The following is a 21638-nucleotide window of genomic DNA, read 5'->3' on the forward strand; positions in this document are numbered from 1 at the left end:
CTTAATAATAAATGCTGCAGGATTGATCACATTTCATCAAGTTTCGACTAAGTATATTTTGCACTTAAAAAGGTTTAATATTTGATAATTTTCCAATTTAAAAGCTCATTCCATTAAAACTGGGTTTTCCAAGCTCAGTTTTTTTGAGGAATCTGTATTTAAACATTAGATAAGATTAGCTTAAATCCACTAGCATAGAAAAAAATATTAATATTGGTAAGAAAGTTAAAAGTTAATTGAAATATTATCAAAGTAAAGTCTCTGATTTTATATTGCTGTTCATTTTTTTTTCATACTAGCCCTCCGTTAGAAAAATTAGAACATTACAGGAATACACACTGAAGGACAAAACTTAATCTTTTGTGCAAAATGGAATGAGACATTAGAGGTGTTTCGGTGAAAAATCTTATTTCATCAGAGCAATTGTAAAGATATCTGAAGTGGAAAACATGGTGTGGAGGAGTCTTAGGTCTCATTTTCAGAGTATGGTATTAGGATCATTCTTATTTTTCACAGGTTGAATTTAGTATTAGTGACAAACAGAGGCCTGGACAGCAGATTGCAACTTGTGTGCGACTCTTAGGTCGTAATTCCAGCTCCAAAAGGCTCTTGGGTTATGTGGCAACTCTGAAAGATAATTTTGGATTTATTGAAACAGCCAATCATGATAAGGAAATCTTTTTCCATTATAGGTAAGGATTGTCTTTTGGGCACTTGCAGCTTATTATCCATTCTTTTTTTACATTAGAATTTAAAAGATTAATTTAAAAAACTAATTACTAGTTTTTGAAGCCCAGATTTCATATTGATAAAATATCACAAGTATAAACTGAAGTTAATCATCTACATATATATAGAGAAAATGTGGCCAAAGATAGAAAGGCCTGTGCTTTCTTTGAACATTAGATAAGGCCTTTCTGCTTCAGTGAAAGAATACTGCTTTGTTACAAATGTTGGTACCAGAAAGTTGTGCATTTGGTACACAGTATGGCATACTAGTTAATAAGAGTGTGGTTTCTTAGAACTAGAAGATTCAGTTTTGAGTTCAGGCTCTACCACTTTATTACCTGTGTAACTGAAATAGACTTGCCATGAATGTTATAGAAGAAATAAAATCTACTTGTTATTGTTGATGTTTGTGGTACTATCTTATTTAAATGTCATTTCCTTTCCCTTTAGTGAGTTTTCTGGTGATGTCGATAGCCTGGAACTGGGGGACATGGTCGAATACAGCTTGTCCAAAGGCAAAGGCAATAAAGTTAGTGCTGAAAAAGTAAACAAAACTCACTCAGGTAATGAAATGTGACTTCTGTTATTCATCCTATACTTTCATTGGAAGATAAGGGATAGGGGTGGGAAAGGAAGACGAGACCCAGTTCTACATCAGTCATTCTCAGCCATGATATCCAGATCAGTATCATAACCCGGCTGCTTGTTAAAATTGGAGGTTGTCTGTTCCCACCCTAGAGCTACTAAAATTCTAGGGTGAACAGTCTGTTTCATTAAATGTCTCTCTTAAAAGTAAATTCCTATTCATATAAATCTTCAGGGAGTTACGGAGAAAGGCATTTCCCCAGTAGACTGAGAGAATAGTGAGTCTCATGAAAAATGTAGACTGCGGAAGTAGCTGAGTGGTAGAGGACTTGCCTGACATGTGCAAGGCCCTAGATTTGATCCCCAGCACCATGCTCACCCACTTCTGGTGGTAGGGGGAGAAATTAAAAGGTGGGACACTGTGGTTCATGACCATTGTAATCCGAGCTACTTTGGAGGCCAAGATCAGGAGAATTGTGGTTTGAGGCCAGCCTGGGCAAAAAGCTTGTGAGATCCCATGTAAATTGATAAAGGCTGGGATGGTGGTTGTACCTGTCACTCAGCTATGGCAGAAGGTATAAAACAGGGGGATCACAGTCCAGTCTAGCCTGGACAGAAAAGCAAGACCCCTATCCAAAAACAACCAGAGAAAAAAGAGCTGGAGGTGTAGCTCAACCAGTAAAGTGCCTGCCTATTATGCACAACACCCTAAGTTCTCACCCCAGTACCACCAAAAAAGAAACAAACCTAAAGGTGTCTCTCCAGTGTTCGAGCACCTTGGGGCCCTGAGTCCATGTCCCAGGATCACCCCTATTCCCCCAGAAAAGAAAATAATAGCTATTTAAAAAGCAGTAACTTAAGTTTCAGCTTTCAGCTGAATTTCCAAAAGTAACATTTTCTCTGGGTGAGACATAGAGAATGATAGTTGAGACCATTAATTTTAGTTCCCTAACTATCTAGGTATATGATATGCTTTAGTCATTAGAGATAACATACAGTATTGAAGAGAACAGATAAATTCCTGCCTACGTTGATCTTATTTTTTTGATGGAAAATTGGACAGACAAGAGGAACAAAATACTGTATGCAGTTTGTTTGGAAAGATGTTATAAGGTAAATCAGAGAAGTACATAGCTATTGAGATTTTCCATTTTAGAGACCAGGAAAGGCCTAACTAAAAAAGGTGACATTTGGTCTCCTTTGAAAGAGCGGGCAGGATTGGTGGCATGGCTCAAGTGGTAAGGTGCCTGTTTTGCAAGCACAAGGCCCTGAGTTCAAACCCCAGTTCCACCAAAAAAAAAAATGAAAGAGCGGGCATATTTTAAACATGGATACTGGCTAATTCCTTAAACAAGTTGAGTTTATTTAGTAAAATCAAGCATTTTAATGGTAGTTTGGAAGGGCTAGAGGTGTGGCTCAAGCAGTTAAGTGCCTGCCTAGCAAGTGTGAAGCCCTGAGTTGAAACCCTAGTACTGCCAAGAATAAGGAAAAACCAAAATATTTGAAGTCAGTTATTCTAGGAATAGAACTTTTAAGTTCTCCTGTCCCATTTCAAGTATAGCAGGCAGCTAGATCTCCTTGTGGTTGCATTTGTGCTCATTTTTTTTTTTTCTCTTTTCCCTGTTGAATAGAGTTTAAATGAAATTGAGTAAGAGGTATGCATGCATTTGTCTTACAGTGAATGGCATTACTGAGGAAGCTGATCCCACCATCTACTCTGGTAAAGTCATTCGCCCTCTGAGGGGTGTTGATCCAACGCAGATTGAGTACCAAGGAATGATTGAGATTGTGGAGGAAGGTAAGCACAAATCTGTCCCATTGTTCTGAGATTTGCTGTACTTTCTGATGAGCACTTTCAACATTTTAAAATATGATGAGATTCATTGCCAGTTTCTTACAAACTGAATTAAGAAAGGACTCCCCTTCCTCCCATGCTTGGTTTTTATTTTTATGCTCCTTGGAAATAAGGTCAGTCTGAATTTAAATTGTGAACAGGTGACTACTGTGTGAGTACATGACTGATAAGAGTCACTATTTGAGTACTGTAGAGAAAGACGAACAAAATCTCATACTGAAAAAATGCATATAATGTTGAATGATGGTAAACAAACATTAACAGTTTTTACTAGTCATTTACGTTAGCAACCATTCAGTTTTCAGGTTTAAAAATATTTTTATTTGTACGAGTTTATCTGTCCTTTAATCAAAATATAACAACTCCTAGGACTGGGCACCAGAGACTCAGGCCTGTAATCCTAACTACTCAGGAGTCAGAGATCAGATGGAGAGCCCATGCAAGCGTGTGCCCCTCAGTTCAAACCCCAGTGCTGCAAAAAAAAAAAAAAAAAAAGCTCCCAATTCCTAGAGTGCCTGCCTGGCAAACTCAAGAACCCTGAGTTTAGACTCCATTGCCACCAATTAAAAAAAAAAAATTGTACCTTAATAGGTAGAGTTCCGTGGAGATTTTCTCATCTCCAGAATGGCTCTGTGCATTTCCACTTTCTGCTGCTTTTTTTCTCCCCATTTTTAAGAATTCTCTCAGTTCTGGTACCCTCTTTCCTCCTAACAGTTACCACCTGAAAGACCAACTTTATACCATTGGTGTCCATAAAATAAGTGCAATAGAAGTAAAGAACACTGAATGATTAGGATAGTAGGACTACATGATGGTGGAATAGATGAGAAGACCTGAGATTTCAACCAGGTCCTTTTTAATGCCTCTTATTCTTCAACACTGGCTGTAGGATATAGTCCAAAGCAAGAATTTTGTAGAAAGGAAATTTTGGGTGCATCTCTGTTTAGACTTTTCTGGGACCAGACAAGATTACATTTTCTCACATAGTTGTAAGAACAACTGTAACTGAATCGAAGACTTGGGAGTTAAACAGACCAAGAGCTGAACACCACTTCCTAGCTATGTAACAGACAAATTTTACCTAGCGCAGTTTCATCATTTTTAAACAGTAGAAGTGCTTAATAAAAGTTGGTTATATTCTAGACTTGGACTGTCGGAATAATCTCAAGTGTTTGGTCCTTGCATGTTTTAAAAGAAGTTTTGTCTTATAATCACTGAGATGATTGCTAAAAGCAGTTCCAGTTCTGAAACTTCTGTTTCTTGCCTATTTTTCTCTTCTTTGTCCATTAAATGGATTTACCTAAAAGCTGAGTTGATGAGCAAGTGAACTCTCATTCACTTATTTATGGCTTGCTGGCAGCTTATTACTGTTGTAGTACAGAATTTAGGGAAGAGAAAGGCTTGTTTTTATAAGTGAAGTTTTCTTGAAACATAACCACAACTGTTTGTTTACATACTACCTTTGGTTGCTTGCTTTATGACAACAGCAGAGTCAAGTAGTTGTAATAGACATGGAATGACTTGTGACCCCAATATTTACTATCCTTAAAAAGTTGCTGAGTATGGTGGCTTATGCCTGTAATCCCAGTTAGAAGAAGAGCAGTTTCAGGCCAGCCGAGACAAAAAGTTCATGAGATCCCCATCTCAACAAATAAGCCAGGAGTGTTAGCACACCTTTTATCTCAGCTACACTAGAGCCATTGGTAGGAGGTTTGGGGTCCATAGCCAGCACCAGGCAAAAAATACAATACCCTATCTAAAAATGATAAAAAAGTACTGGGGTATGGCTCAGGTGGTAGAGCATCTGCCTAGCAAGTGTGAGTTCAAACTCCAGTACTGCCAAAAAGAAAAAAAAGCTTATGAGCCCTTTTGTAGGAGAAAGTAGCCAGTGGTTTGAGAGAACGTGGATCAGAATAAAGGAGGCGAATGTCAATGTATCTGCATTGTTTTGCCTATGCCTGGCTAGTTTGCTGTGTGGTTGAGTATGAGGCAAAAATATTTTTGAGTGGTTTGTTCAGATCATGTGTGTAAGAAGATAGTCGTGGATAAATTAGCAACCTATAGTGCTTAGAAGATAGTGCATGGGATTATAAATTTTAGTGTTATTTTAAGTTCATAAATGCAATTTAAAAGTTAGCTAGGATGCTAATGAGCTTATAATATAGTTCATATAGTTCATATTTGTTTCCATATTACTATTTAACATTCAGATTCCTTTTATTTATTTTTTCCTTAATGTTGGCCATCTTTAAGTTGTACTGGAATTTTACACACCAAGTAAGGTCTTTTCTCTATTATGTACTCATGTATGAAAATGGAAAAATGAGACATGTTGAAGCTTTTACATGAATGGAGGGAGAAAGGGCTAAAAGAGAATGATGGGAGGGGGTGAATTCGGTTATGATATATTGTAAGAACTTTTGTAAATGTCACAATATACCCCCAGTATTCGGATTCCTTTTAAGCTTTAATGTTAAACTTCAGGATTTAAAAATATTTTTAAAGGCATGTAAAATATTTTTAGAGGTATTAAAACCATCAAAGCACTGTTGTGAATATTACCTTTTAGATTTATATGTTTCTCCTTACAGGGGATATGAAAGGTGAAGTCTATCCATTTGGCATAGTTGGGATGGCCAACAAAGGGGATTGCCTGCAGAAAGGGGAGAGTGTCAAGTTCCAATTGTGTGTCCTGGGCCAAAATGCACAGACGATGGCCTACAACATCACACCCCTGCGTAGGGCCACGGTGGAGTGTGTGAAAGATCAGGTAAGTGCAGCATCTCTGGACCTGAATTTGATCCTTTCATGTGTTGGGAACCAAAACACTGACATTTTTTCAGCCAACAAATAGCCCATCAACATTCATTTGGTTTTTTATTTTGACTTTTAGTCTTTTCAATGGTTTGGATACCTAATAAAAAAATTCAAAGAAAACCTAGAAAGAAAATAAAAAGGAGTGACAATATTAGCAAAGAGGAAATATGAATGATTATTAGTGACTTAAATACATAGTGTGGAAAATGAGTTTGGAGTGAGATTAAATAGGGTATCAATGCTATGTTTTATAAATCCCCTTTCTGCATTGTGCTTTTCCTTCCTGTGACATGTTCTCCTTTCTACTCTTTGGTTTTCCAGTTTGGCTTCATTAACTATGAAGTAGGAGATAGCAAGAAGCTCTTTTTCCACGTGAAGGAAGTTCAGGATGGCATTGAGCTACAGGCAGGAGATGAGGTGGAGTTCTCAGTGATTCTTAACCAGCGCACTGGCAAGTGCAGTGCCTGTAATGTCTGGCGAGTCTGGTGAGTTTTTTTTCTCTAATTGTAGTTGGATTAGTAACCACACTAGGCTGTCTGTTAACATCTGTAGTATCTTCTTTGTTAGATTTCTTTTCCATTTCTGCTATTTTCCCCTCTTGCCTTTTTTTTTTTTTTTTTTGTAATTGCTTGATACTTTCTATATCTGGTTTTGTGATCTTTACCTCTAGTCTTTATTGTTTGACCTTTAGCCTTATAAACCTGTCCCAGTGAAACACTTGTGCACTCTGCCGTGCTAGCACTATGTATGCTAGATTTTAAATATAAAAAAATTTAATCCTTTAGTCCTTGTTCTTAATTCTGCTTATTAGCTCATTTTCTTTCATCAAGTCATTTCTAAGATACATGCTTCTTAAAATTCTGATTTTTATACCTTAGTCATCCTGATTTATATGCTGTTTTCTTTTTGGGTGTAGTCCTGAGGTTTGAACTCAGGGCCTCCAGCTTGCTAGGCAGACTTTTTTTTTCTTTTTTTTTTAAATCTCAACATTGTTACCATGAGAGGATCTAGACTCTAAAGCTATTTTCTTCATATTTCACATTTCTTAGGTTTTCAACACATAACTACCTTGTTTTATGTATCATGTCTCTGTTGTAGACAAGTCTAGGGTTGATCCTCACAAAGACGATCTTTCCAGTTTGGGGGGGATATGTGCAACACACTTAAACAAACTTGTCTATCTTGTCTTGTTAGCTGTCTGGATGAGGCAAGACTTCCCCTCATTAAAAGTGAGTCATTTGGGTAGCACTTGCTTTTTTCCCACCAAGTGTGGATTCTTCTCACTTCTTGATTTCATTACAGTGAGGGCCCCAAGGCTGTTGCAGCTCCTCGACCTGACAGGTTGGTCAATCGCTTGAAGAACATCACCCTGGATGATGCCAGTGCTCCTCGTCTAATGGTTCTTCGTCAGCCAAGGGGACCAGATAACTCAATGGTATGATGCCATGCAAGGCTTGAGAGAATCCAACTGACAGGCTAAAAAACTATTTGAAGTCCCATTTCAGCATAAAGTTAGAGGACTTAATGAAGCAAGGAGCTTCGGCATTGCTTGTTAGGACCCCTTACACGTTGCTTTAGCCTCTAATACACTGGTTGCTTTCAATAAGAAGTGCATTTCTTTTGCCAGGCACCGGTGCCTAGCTACTCAGGAGGCAGAGATCAGGAGAATCGAGGTTTGAAGCCAGTCTGGGCAAATAGTTCAAGAGACCCTTTAAAAAAAACCACACACACACACACACACACACGCACACACACACGCACACACAGACACGCACGCGCACACACACACACACACACACACGCTGGTGGAGTGGCTCAAGATGAAAGCCCTGAGTGCATTTCTTGTGCGTGTGTGCACACACACACACAAAAGTGCATATCTTGCCTTTTCCTGATACATAGCTTAGATAATGGGTTAGGAGGGGCTTGTATGATTTCTTCCTTTCAGAAAGAATTGGTAGTGGATTTGATATAATAATACTGTTTATATTTCATTTTGGAATTGTGAATGTGGCTGATTGTCATACACTCAAGTCATTAACTAACTTTATTTCTTCACAGGGATTTGGTGCAGAAAGAAAGATCCGTCAAGCTGGTGTCATTGACTAACCACATCCACAAGCACATCATTAATCCACTATGATCAAGTTGGGGGGATTCTGGTGAAGGGTTCTGAATATCTCCCTCTTCATCCCTCCCAAAATCTGGAATACTTATTCTATTGAGCTATTACACCAGTTTTAACACCTTCCTCATGTTATGTTTAAAAAAAATAAATAAATTTAAGAAACCATTTTAAAATTATGCACAGTTGCAGCCTGGAAAACTTAAGGTGGCGCCTTATAGTATCAATTTTAGGAGCTTTATTTGGTGCATTTAACGCAACTGGTAATTGCAAAATCCACCTCGCCTGTGTAAGTGAAAAATACAGACTGTTACCTTGTTGGCCCTATGAAATTCTGCACTTGATATTTAGTATATACTCTACCTTCATTACTTCTGGCAAGGTGTTCTGCCTTAGCACTCAGTTGCATTCTTTTTTCTTTCCTGTTCATTATGCTTTAATTCTGAGGACCATATGAGGGTAGAATATATTACCTTTTAAAATTTGCAAAAATTTATATAGCAAACCATTTTTCTTAAGTTGATGGCCAAATGTTAAGATGTTATTTTTCATACCATTTATAATCTTGTCACAATCCATTTAACAAAGTTTGATTAGATTTCAGTGAAAATTACCTTCCAGAGTAGGGTTTTTTTTTTTTTTTTTGGTGGGATGGGGGTTAAATAACTTTACTACAATTAGTATGTATGGTGCAGAATTTCATGCATATGATGTGTGCCAGCAGTGTGATAATTTAAACGTATTTAAACGAAAACAAAAAAAAGAAATGCACAAACTTGCTGCTGCTTAGATCACTGCAGCTTCTAGGACCCAGTTTCTTTTACTGATTTAAAAACAAAACGTAAAAAAAAAAAAAATAAAAAAGTTGTGCCTGAAATGAATCTTGTTTTTTTTATAAGTGGCCGCCTGGTTCTTGTGTACTGTAGGATACAGGCACTTGATCCTTGGTGTGGCTTCTGTCCAACTTTATATCACGGGAATGGATTGGTCTGATTTCTTGGCCCTCATCTCGAATTGGCCACATAAAGAGTCCCTGGCCAGTGGACCGAAGGCTTTGTCTAAGATGACAAGGGTCAGCTCAGGGGATGTGGGGAGGGCGCTTCTCTTCCCCGTTGTCGTTTGAGGTTTTGATCTCCGGGTAAAGAGGCCGTTTATCTTTGTAAACATAAAACATTTTTGCTTTCTCCAGTTTTCTGTTAATGGCGAAAGAATGAAAGCGAATAAAGATTTACTGATTTTTGAGACACTAGCACCCAGCGCTTTCATTATTGAAACGTCCCGGGTGGGAGGGGCGGGGCTGGGTGCGGCCTGCCGCGTGACTCCTAGGTCGCAGGCCCACGTGGCCGGGGCGGGGACTTGGACGCCCCGGGCGCCGACTGATTACGTAGCGGGCGGGGCCGGAAGTGCCGCTCCCTGGTGGGGGCTGTTCATGGCGGTTCCGGGGTCTCCAGCCTTTTTCCCGGTTGAGGTCTTAGCTCCGTGGGCAGCGGGGGCAGCGGGGCTGGAGGTAAGGCTCGAGCGCGCAGGCGGCGGGGGCCGGCGGCGGAGCCCGGAGTCGGGCGGAGTCCACAGACCCGAGACAAAGGCCTGGGGCGGGGGTCCTTGGCGTGGGGTTCTTCGCGGGGCGATCTTTGCAGCCGGAAGGGGGAGTAGGAGGGGGTCGCGGGCCGGAGGCCCACCGGAGCTGAGAAGGCTGCGGGAGAAGGAAGGGGGGCTTCCTTCACCTTGGGCTGAGGGCGGGGCCCGGGCGCGGCGGCGGTGGCTGCAAGGCTCGAGTCCAGGCGCCCAGGCCCACCTTAGCCTGCCAGTGTCTCTGTGCTCCCCGTCACTTTGAGGATTAGGTGCAAGGTCACGTGTGTGGAAGCGATTCATTCGAAACCCCGGTTTTCTCACTCTTGATTTGGGAAAGCTTTGAGTCACTAGCTCTGGCTTGCCCGTTTACCCTAATTGCAGCTCTCCCACAGGTTCTTGCCGGTGTGAAATGACTGAGTACAAACTGGTGGTGGTTGGAGCAGGTGGTGTTGGGAAAAGCGCACTGACCATCCAGCTAATCCAGAACCACTTTGTGGATGAATATGATCCCACCATAGAGGTGAGGCCCCGCGATAGTCCACCAGCTGACCCCAGCGCCTGCTTTCGGTTTCTCCTTACCCACACCCTCTAGGTGGCTATTTAAAGGTGAAGAGGGAGAGAAAGGAAAAAGTTATTTGGGTACTGCACTCGATAATACAGTAAAATTTTTCCCATTTGTAGAAAAGCGTTCATATTTACTAGCTGCTAAATATTTTCTTTTAAAAGTTTACAATTTGTTTTTAATAGTTCTGTAAACTGTTGCACACTCGGTGTTGCATTCATTCGGCTTCTTCATCTATGACAGCTCTAATAAATAGAAACGCAGGTCAAGGGAAAGGAGATTGTCTGATTTTATAGGAGCTAATAAGGTAGAGATACAGAATTCATAGATCTGGATGTTCTTCCACTTCCAATTTTTAACTTTGTCAAGTCTACCGAGACTGTTGGAGTATAAAGAACTTGAGATTTTGAGTCCTTGCTTTTTGCTTATTTAGTTATGCGATGTTGAGAAAAATCACGTAAATCTTTCTAAGCCTCATTTTCCTCAAGTGTTAAATTTCCATGGGCTACTGGTCCACGCCTGTGATCCCAGCACTGGGAAGGCTGAGGCAGGAAGATCTGAGTTTGAGGCCAGCCTGCGCCCATCACACAGGGATGTTGTAAAAGATCAAATAAGCCCTGCATGGTGGCGCATGCCTGTCATCTCAGGCAGAAGGATCAGACTGTGAGGGCTAGCCTAGGCAAAGGTAGTGGAAAGACCCTGTCTCAGAAACAAAATGAAAACAGAAGGGCTGAGAGGATAGCTCGTGGTAGAGCACTGCCTAGCACGTGTAAGGTCCTGGATTTAATCCCCAGCACTGGGGAAAAAACATGTTTAAATTATTTGTGAATGGTAAAGCACCTCATAATACTCAAGAATTCTTCTGTTGTCATAGAAATTCATGTTACAGACTCTGCAGTGAGTGATGTCGAAGACTTCAAAGGTTTCGTCATTTCAAGTTATAAATGTCTAACTCTAATGATTATTGTAGGAGGATCGCTGTTTAAAGCCAGCCTGGGCAAATAGTCTGTGAGACTCTATCTTGAAAAACCCTTCACAAAAATAGGGTTGGTAGAGTGGCTCCAGGTGAAGGCCCTGAGTTCAAGCTCCAGTACTTTCAAAAAAAAAAAAATTGGTTGCAATATTTTTTGGTTTTGTTTATTGAGAGCTAATTTATATACGTAAAGTACATCTTGTATCTACAACTTAGGTGACATTCGTGTACACTACTGTAACCACCCCTAGGTGACAGCATAGAACATTTCAAACACCACAAGAGTTCTTCCAAGTGTGATGACAGTATTAAAGTGCAAGTAAAATTTATTGCCAGAAAGCCAAGTAGAATTATTTTTACATGATTACGTATGTCTGTCTTCCTGAGGACTTGCGCCCTGTGTGGAAACTTTAGGAATGTGGTTCAAGAATAGTTCCCAAAGGTACAATCTGTGATGATGAGAAAAATGGTTTTGGTATCATAGTCTCTGTGAAACAAAAGGTATTTGTTGGTTTCGTTTGTTTTGGCAGCACTTGGATTTGAACTCAGGGCCTCAGGCTTGCTAGACAGGCACTTTTACTGCTTGAGCCATTCCACCAGCCCTTTTTTGTACAGGGTTTTTTCAACATAGGGTCTCATGAACTGTTTACTCAGGCTGCCTTCAAACTGCAGTCTGCCTGATCTCTGCTTCCTGAGTAGCTAGGATTACAGGCATGAGCCACTGGCACCCAGAAAATGTTATTTGTATATTTAGTCATAAACACAAATGGTTCTGCTTTCAGGGCTAGGTTATAATTGGTGCAGGTATGCTCAGAATTTTAAAAGTAAGATAAACAGCTCAAGTAAAACAGTCTATTTCACAGAAAACAGCTTAGTAAAATATAAAATACACTGTGAACTTAACCTCTACTTTTCTAACTGCAGTACAGAAGTTGCTTCATTTCATTTTTTCCCCATCATTTCCAGGAACAGAGTGACCACATTTCATTTTCTGCAGGCATGTAGGACTTGGGGCTTTTTCCTAGGAAAACATGACGTACTCTCTGTGATTACACATGATCAGTTTGAGGGACAAATCAAATAGACCTCAGTAGACTTGCTTAGGAGCTTACTTGTCCGTGGTAACACTTCATCCCCTCTGGTGTTTCATAAAAATTGAATCTCCCTCTCTCCCTGCCCTCCACGCTCCCAGGATTCTTACCGAAAGCAGGTGGTGATAGATGGTGAAACGTGTCTATTGGACATTCTGGATACAGCTGGACAAGAGGAGTACAGTGCCATGAGAGACCAGTACATGAGGACAGGCGAAGGCTTCCTCTGCGTGTTCGCCATCAACAATAGCAAATCATTTGCAGATATTAACCTCTACAGGTACTAGGGACATTATAGGCAGAATCTCAAGTGTATTCTGAAGCATTGCACGCAAATTGGATTTAAGGGAGATACAGACTTAGGGAAGATGGTTTTAGGTTGTTTCACATGAGAGTCTGGGGTATTCATGAAAGTAAATGCTAGTTTCTTTTCTGTAGTATATTTTTAACTCTAATGTTTTATAATACGTAAATGAAGCTACTGGGTAATACAAAGATGATAGGAAGTAACAAATATGTAAAGATGAAAGGGAGGTAGAGGACCATGAAGGTAGGCTTTCTCCAGAGGAAATCTAGAATGGACCATAAAAAAATTCTAGAACAACCTTCTTATTCATTAACAGGATCTCTCTATGTAGCACAGGCTGGTCTCAAACTTGTGATTCTTCTGCTTCCACTTTGTGAGTGCTGGAGTTACAGGCATGAACCATCATGCCCAGTCAACATTCTTATTTTATAGCATCAGAAATAGAGCTCAGAAGCTGATTTGCTGGGTCTTGGAGTCATGGCTTTTATTGTAGTAGTAGAGCAAGCAGCAGAACCCCACGCCTGTTCCCTAGCTCACTGCTTTTTAGGCACAAATATAATGGTCAAGAATACAGACCATTCTGTGGCTGAAACCTGGCACCATCGTTTATTAGCTCTGTGACTTTGGGGCAAAGTACTAAATCTGGCTAATAGCACCTATCTCACAGAGTTGTGAAGGTTAAACACCTTGACACGTATGTTACTCAGAACAGTGTTTGCCTATAGTACGTCTTTTGTGAGTGGTCTGCCTGCTTCTATTGATAGGAAGATGTCTGCTCTCAGAAGCCAGTAGTGCAAAAATGAGTTCATTGTTTTTTCTAAACCTTCTTTACTTCCCATTTTCTCTCTGGAAATACTGTCAGTACAGTTTTGCGTCCTCAGATTCAACCAACCTCAGGGAAAAAATTACTTCTATTCTGAATGTGTATAAACTTCTTTTCCCTGTCATTATTCCCTAAATAATGTAGTTATACAGCTATTTACATAGCATTTACACTGTGTAAGATATTTTAAGTAATCTAGAGATGATTTAAGTACACAGGAGGATGTACATAGGTTATATGCAAATATTACCATGTTTTGTATAAGATTTGAGCACCCCAGATTTTGGTGTTCATTGGCAGGGGAGGGGGCATGAGCCAATGACCCATGGATACTAAGGGACAAATGTATTTAATACACATCTGTTGCATTTCTAGAAGTCATATTTCTTCTAGCTTACAAAAATTTATTCATTTTTCTATCTGCCATACCTCAGACCAAGAGTTTTTTTGTTTTTTTTTTTAATTTTATTATTCATATGTGCATACAAGGCTTGGGTCATTTCTCCCCCCTGTCCCCACCCCCCCCCTCTCCCCCCCACCCCCTCAATACCCAGCAGAAACTATTTTGCCCTTATCTCTAATTTTGTTGAAGAGAGAGTATAAGCAATAATAGGAAGGAACAAGGGTTTTTGCTGGTTGAGATAAGGATAGCTATACAGGGCATTGACTCACATTGATTTCCTGTGCGTGTGTGTGTTACTTTCTAGGTTAATTCTTTTTGAGCTAACCTTTTCTCTAGTTCCTGGTCCCTTTTCCTGTTGGCCTCAGTTGCTTTTAAGGTATCTGCTTTAGTTTCTCTATGTTAAGGGCAATAAATGCTAGCTAATTTTTCAGGTGTCTTACCTATCCTCACCCCTCCCTTGTGTGCTCTCGCTTTTATCATGTGCTCAAAGTCCAATCCCATTGTTGTGTTTGCCCTTGATCTAATGTCCACATATGGGAGAGAAAGACCAAGAGTTTAAGAGTTTTTTAAAGCATCTTGTAAAAATGTGTATAGTATGGCAAGATAAAATTAATGAAAAATAGGCTTAAGAAGTAAGGCAAAGAGAAAAATGAGAAAGTAAAGCAGACGTAGGAATGAGATTATTCTGCAACTGCATGAAGCCACAAATTTGGCAGTTTTTGCGAAAAGGGGAGTAGCAAACTGACAGATTTAATATCTGTATGCTGAAAATAAACCAGTTGCTCAGAAACAGCAGAATTATACTGACACCAAAAGGATCCTCAAAGAAGGTGGTTTCATGTAAAGAACAGTAGTATTCCAACAATGACATGTCCCAGGTATTTTAAGCTTTCTTACAGTATCCCTTAACATAGGGATACTGCTGGGCATGGTGCTACATCCATGTAATCTCAGCACTTGAGAAGAGGAGTCAGGAGGTTCACAAGTTTTGAGACCAGTCCAGAGTACATAGCAAGTCCTGTCTCAAAACCAAGACAGACTACTACCACCACCCCAAAGCACATTCTGCAGAAAGCCAGTAGGGTGTCATTTAGGTACATGAATGTGTAACTCAAGGATAGAGTCTAGAGCAGTGCTGTGCAGTATGGTAGCCACAACCAAATGTGGTTTTTACATTTAAATTAATCAAAATTAAGTAAAATACAGGAAAGGTTCCTTGGCCACATTAGCTACATAGGCCCAATGACTACATGTTAGATACCATTTCCATCACTGCACATGTTCTCCTGGACGGTGTTAGTTGAGAGACTCTAGAGCCATGACTTCCCAAGTGTGCTTTGTGGAGTGTCTGGGAGTTGCAGATCCTTCATCACTCTTACCCCCTTTAAGAGTAGTTCTGGTGAACTGGGCACCAGTGGCTTACACCTGTAATCTTGCCTACTCAGGAGGAAGAGATCAGAACCTTGAAGGGCTGGTGGAATGGCTCAAGTGGTAGAGTGCCTGCCTAGTAAGCATGAGGCCCTGAGTTCAATCCCCAAGAGAGCTTAAAAAAAAAAAAAAAGAAAAAGGAACCTCAAAGCCTGTCTGGGCAGATAGTTTGCAAGTCCCTATCTCGAAATAGCCTTTTCAAAAAAGGGCTGGTGGAGTGGGTCAGGGTGTAGACCCTGAGTTCAAACCCCAGCATCACAAAAAAAAAAAGCGTAGTTCCAGTGTTTTCTGTTTTATATCTTAGACTCCCAGCTGTAATTTTGTTTGAAGAAAATGTTAGAGCACTGCCCATCTTGAAAAGTGGATGGATTATTTTCCATTCAATACTGTCACTCCCAAGGGAACTTCAAAAAGTTATTTAGAGGCAGTGAGCTTTACTTTTTATACTTCAGACCTTCATCTAAAGTAAAATTTCTGGTTGCCAGTTAAATACAGAAGCAAGGTCTTTGGAGCTTACTAGAGCAGGTGTCGGGATTGAGTAGCCACGCATTTCAGATGGGGTGAACTGGTCCTTATAGCTTCCCTATGGCTGCTACATCAAGTCTAAACTGGCCTTCATGGTTCACACGGTGTTCTAGAAGTAGTTAAAAAAACGTGAAGCTAAATACTAGAAGTCTAGGCCTGTATGAAGTTTGTCAGTTTCTCTTTACCCTACCAATTTATTCCTTCCTGAAAGCTTGTTTTCCTTATGTTCTGATAACATATTTCCTATTTTAGGGAACAGATCAAGCGTGTAAAAGACTCAGATGATGTACCTATGGTGCTGGTAGGAAATAAGTGTGATTTGCCAACAAGGACAGTTGACACGAAACAAGCCCATGAACTAGCGAAGAGTTACGGGATTCCTTTCATTGAAACCTCAGCCAAGACTAGACAGGTATGATAGAGTTTTCAGCGTCTACGTAAAGGGTTATTTAGGGCAGAGAAGTTTGATTGATCACATCTGGTAAAGGGGTGATCTATGTTCTTTGTTACAGATTTCTGATAGTGTTCTAGTTTTTTCTTTACATCCAGAATGAACTCACTTACATTCCATTTTTATGGCATTTTTATTTTTTATCCTACATTAACAGACACCAATATTTCTGTGAAAACCCTTGGTTAAAAAATATTTATAAACATTAATCCATTTTCTACCAACACTCAACACAATTTAGGGCATAAGCCCTCCTGAATAGACTCTTTAGATCTGGTTGTTCTGTGTCCTTTACTGGCATGTTTTTTGCAAAATAATCCATTTGAATTATCAGCCTGTTAATGTGATTCCTATAGAAATGCTAAGCTTGGTGTACTCTTCCTAAATAATCCAGTTTTTCGGTCATTAATTTAGTACTTAGAATCCACATAAATGTGAGAGAGAGAGAGTTTATAACTTGGATTGTGTCAGTTACTCTTTTTCTTTCATTGTTCTCTTTTCCCAGGGTGTCGAGGATGCATTTTACACACTGGTGAGAGAAATACGCCAGTACCGAATGAAAAAGCTCAACAGCAGTGATGACGGAACACAAGGTTGTATGGGGTTGCCATGTGTTGTGATGTAACAAGGTGAGCACATCTTCTTTTCACGTCATTATAAATCTTAGGATTTAGCACCAGGCAATTTGGAAAACTGCCAGTGTTCCTGTCTCTGGTGCTATTCAACTGAGTTTCTCAGTATTTGATAGTATGAAATGTTTTTCTCACAGCATCATTTCTGGGATTACCAGGGTCTAACCTGTTCTTGAAACATTCAGTTATTCTACTGACATATCTATTTTTGATATTAGAAATTAGAAGATACTAGTCAGGTACCAGTGGCTTACACCTGTAATCCTGTCTACTTGGGAGACAGATCAGGAAGAACGAAGCTGAAGGCCAACCAGAGCTAATACTTCACAAGACCCCATCTCCAAAATAACCAGAGCAAAATGGACTGGAGGTGTGGCTCAAGTGGTAGATTACTTGCTTTGCAAACGTGAAGCCCTGAGTTCAAACCCCAGTTCCACCCAAAAAAAATAAATAAATAAGAAGAAAGAAAAATACTATTCAGGAAATATATGTGTCATCCTCTTGGCATGGAACTCAAGTTTGAAGGATCACTACATGGAAACTAAATGATAATTACATGGTGTGTGTCTTTTTCTTCTAGATACTTCTATAAAGTTCTATCATCAGAAAAGAGCCACTTTCAAGGTAGGGCAAGTTTGAAAATGTATTGTCATTCTTACTGAGTTCTTACACTTGTTTTTCTCATGCATTCCATCTCTGTTACAGCTGCACTGATCCCCTGGTCCTGACTTCCCTGGAGGAGAAGTGTCCCTGTTGCTGTTTATATTGGAGAAGCTCTGCCACTTCCCCACCTCTCAGTAGATGAGCACACAGCATCTACTTGAGAACTTCTCAGAATAACTACCTCCTCAATTGGGTGTCTGACCAGAGAAATGCACCTCCTGTTATTCCCCAGTAATTTTCTGCCCTGAGTTCTCCCCCTTTCCCCAAAACAAACAAACCTCCACCAGCCAGGTTTTTCATCTGAAAAGCGATTCATCCTCTGAAACAGAGAACCAAACTGTAGACATGAAATTCTGTTGAAAACAGTTTCCTGAGCTCTAAGTAGCAACTGCTGGTGATTTTTTTTTTTTTTTCTTTTTACTGTTGAACCTGGACCTATGTTAGTTTTTGGAGAAATGTCATAAATTGCTGTTTTGCCAAGAATATAATTAATATTGGTGATTGGTTTGGTCATAATATTATCAGCTATATTCTATAAATTGGTATCTGCTCTGTCTTCATAAATACAAAAGTGAATACTGACTTTTGAGTCCATCCTAGTCATCTTGACATTCATGAAATTAAATCCGATTTTCACAACAAAGTGCCTTTTTCCTAGAAGTGGTTCATAGACTTCCTTACAGTACTTCAGTGGAATGTATGTCTCAAAAACCATGATACATGAAAGCGAGTATCTGTAACCCATCTATCTTTGAGGGAAAGACACACCTACATACTAGCAGGTGCCATTTCATATGAAAATGTTTTCCAGAGGCCTGTGTTTTGGGGTCTCCCAGCAGAAGGATGAAACTGGAAACAATTATGAATAATTTCACTTCATTTTTATCTTAATCTCCATTCTTTTGTAGATTACTACCTGTAAATGTGTATAATTTGTTTCTTCTAGCTTACTGATAATCTAATATTCAATGAACTTCCATTTATAATCAAATTTTGGTCATATTAGCTCTACAATTTCAGTTACTCAAATATTACAAAAATATTGGTGTGTTTTATTGCTATGACCAGTGATTTTCTAACCTCAAGTATGTTAACAAATTACATCTTCACTGCATATCCTAGTCTGTTAATGACATAATTGCCCTAGATCCCCCTCTCCCTCCACCCCTCTCCCTCACCCACAGTAACAGGGGCTTCATTGTTTCAGTTTAGTCAGCCATGGTGCTAATGGACCAGGGTCACAGCTTCAAAACTTGAACAAGCCAGTTACCATCATGGAGGGAAAAATTCTTCCACGTGGTTTTGTGTATTCCTGCTGTTAGCCCTGCAAGACAAGAAGAGGTTAGTTAGTACCATCTTCATTGTGACTAGAAAAGCTTGAGCTTAAGGAGGATCAATTAGAAGTCTATAAATACTTAGACCCTTTTTTTTTAGCCCCCTGGAAACTAAAAAGCTAATATTTTTTCTCATTTTTTGAGAATCAGGATGTGTCAGATAAAAGCATTTTAAAGTCTTTATTTATAATGTTCCTTGAAGGGTTCAAAACAGATGTTAATAGATTAGTCTGCATGCCAGATAATGAAAACAGATGATTTATTCACAACAGGAAATAGGCTTTGAAGTTGCTGTTTGAGCAAAGAATGGAAAATGTAATTAACCAATAAGAGGATGTGCTTGGCATTGCCCCTGCAGATAATGCCCTGGTGTAACTCCTACCCCGCCCTGCTGGGATGGAACCAGTGCCTCACACATGCTCTGTCCCTGAACTTCGTGCCCAGCCCCAGTAATTGTAATAAAAAATGGACTTGGATAACTTTTGATAATAGATTAATTCCAAATAGCTACTTTCTTGTCCAGTCTTCTAATGTCTTAATACTTGCTGGTCCTTTGTTTTCTAATATGAATTTTCATCGATTAAGCAAATTCCACATTATCTTGAAATGAATTCAGAAGAGGTGAGGAAACATGCATTGTGCCCAGAAGATGATAAGCTGAGCTGTGCTCCGTGATGCTGATGCTGGGATCATTCACAGTAGACTGTCAGCTGTGAGTGGAACTACTGCTTTGTTTCTGCACCTTTTGGAGCACTGCTGTGCCATCTGCTGAAGCTAGATTGAGGCTTGTCACCTCAGTCATGTTCTTTTGTTATGTGTCTATGTGTTTGCCAATGTGATTCTTTCTGAAAGTAGATTAAATTTAATGTCAAGCTAGAGAGACAGTTACTCCACCGAAGCCTTTAGGAACTTCCCTGGTATGTAATTTGTCCTCTTGTTTTCTTAACTGTGTTCTAAGCACAGAAGTATCCAAATGGGCCCAAAATTCAGGCTTGAAATGCTGTTTTAAAAGCTTGTTAAGAAGTTAAACTTAGGAATTTTGACAGTATGAGTGACAAGCTCAGAGTTAAAAGCAGAATAAGTCCAGCTAGTGTGGTATAAAATAGTTTTTGGAATATGTTTGTGATTGCTGAAAATAATTCTGATTTACCTCAGAATCACTTTCCCCAGTTTGAAGTGCCTGGCCAGCTGTCATGAATTACGTATTCCTTTATCTTTGTTTTTGTAGGATTGCTCATTGGACAGTATAAAAATAAGATGTTCCGTCTAACGGCGACCATGCCTAATCTGTAAATGCATCTCAAGTGCTGTGTTTGCTCCAGTAGCTTACTATGTAGAATGCTAACTTGGTAATATGTCATACTTATTACGGTTTTCCTTAAAGAATATAATGTGTAAAATTAATCTCGATTTTGTTATAGTGGGCCTCTCTTTACTCTTTCACATCCTTTAAAACTGCTGTGAATTCTTTGTTGTGACTTGATAGCAAAGATAGACAAAAACTTTTAAAGAGATTTTGGGTTTCTTCCCAGTCCAGAATTTAGAAGCATCCTCATATTTTGCTTTGTATTTAGTCATGAACTCAAGCTGGCAGCTACAACCACAACCAAAAATGGTGCATTCTGCTTCTTGTAATAGATCTCTGCTAATAAATTATAAGAAATGAGATAAATTAATTAGGGAAAGTATTTGGATGGTTTCTATAAACCAGGAACTAAATCTTGTACATTACTTTTCATCTTTTTTGTTTCTTTAAGCAGTCTAATGTGCCACAAAATTATTTTAAGGTATTTGTTGTCTATAAGAATTGTTTGCAAAGTGTTCTCATCAGATTAGTTGTAGATATATTTCAAAATGTAACTGATTTTATTAAAAAGTCTGAGTACCAACCTAAGAGGCAAGTGTTTGACTCTACTCTGGAGAGAAGGAAGTGTCAATGCAAGTTGTATGACTTACAATTCTGTGCCATCAAGCCTAGGTAAAATATCAATTGTGCAATTTTGCTGTGTAACTGGGAACTGTTGACCTCCTTGGCCCTAGCTGAAAGGGCTGATATTTTAAGTTGATTATTTTATTGTAAATTAATCCATTTTAACATTTGGCTCAATGTTTCCTTGTGAAATAATGTTTTAAAAATAAAAACTGGAAGTTCTTTGCTTAGTCATAATTTTTCCCTACTGACGTTCCTTTTTAGAAAGCTAATAATAATTTTAGCCATTTAGATGTCACATTTGGGCAGTGTTGGAAGCGTCGAGTTCGCTTGATTTCAATACTGGTTCCACCTTATCTGAGATTGCTTTTTCTGTGGTTTTTGTTATGCCAGGCTCAAAAATATTAAATGGAAAATTCCAGAAAAAAATAATTTCATAAGTTTGAAATTGCACTCCCTTCTGAGTAGCATGATGAAATAAATCTCTTACTGTCTGTTGGGCACCATCTCCCTGGGGACATGAATTGTCCTTTGCCCAGCATGTCCACACTGTCTATATGCTACCTACTCTGTAGGTTTCCCAGTTACCAGATTATCTGTGGAGGTGTCACAGTGCTTAAGTTGAAGTAAATCCTTAACTTTACCCAGAGTGGTCCCAGCTGCTGTAATTGTATTACATATTTCCATTGCTCTGTTTTATTACTTTTAACTTGTTACTGTGCCTAATTTACAAAAACCAAACATTATCATAGATACGTATGTGTAGGAAGAAACCATATATATATATATATATGTGATAAAAATGCACTTGTATAGTGCTGTCTGCATTTTTG

At 39.3% G+C, this 21638-nt stretch overlaps 2 protein-coding genes across 5 annotated transcripts in view; both read left to right on the forward strand.

Annotated features, from left to right (window-relative positions):
• Csde1 (cold shock domain containing E1) overlaps positions 1-9360 on the forward strand; it is a 39845-nt gene extending 30485 nt beyond the window's left edge. For all 4 annotated transcript variants that reach the window (XM_020178926.2, XM_020178927.2, XM_020178928.2 and 1 more), the window contains 7 exons: positions 517-692; positions 1180-1292; positions 2993-3112; positions 5761-5939; positions 6308-6471; positions 7289-7421; positions 8048-9360. In XM_020178926.2, coding sequence (XP_020034515.1) covers positions 517-692; positions 1180-1292; positions 2993-3112; positions 5761-5939; positions 6308-6471; positions 7289-7421; positions 8048-8095 — 933 coding nt within the window. In that variant the 3' untranslated portion in view covers positions 8096-9360. The remainder of the gene's footprint in view (positions 1-516; positions 693-1179; positions 1293-2992; positions 3113-5760; positions 5940-6307; positions 6472-7288; positions 7422-8047) is intronic.
• A 122-nt stretch (positions 9361-9482) lies between these two features.
• Positions 9483-21027, forward strand: Nras (NRAS proto-oncogene, GTPase). The gene is made up of 7 exons (XM_020178932.2): positions 9483-9618; positions 10076-10203; positions 12411-12589; positions 16048-16207; positions 16752-16875; positions 17459-17502; positions 17584-21027. Exons 2-5 carry the CDS (start codon positions 10093-10095, stop codon positions 16869-16871), a joined length of 570 nt encoding a protein of 189 aa, XP_020034521.1. The 5' UTR covers positions 9483-9618; positions 10076-10092; the 3' UTR covers positions 16872-16875; positions 17459-17502; positions 17584-21027.
• Positions 21028-21638: the final 611 nt, after the last annotated feature.

Source organism: Castor canadensis, chromosome 12 (assembly GCF_047511655.1).
Source record: "Castor canadensis chromosome 12, mCasCan1.hap1v2, whole genome shotgun sequence".
Taxonomy (NCBI): domain Eukaryota; kingdom Metazoa; phylum Chordata; class Mammalia; order Rodentia; family Castoridae; genus Castor; species Castor canadensis.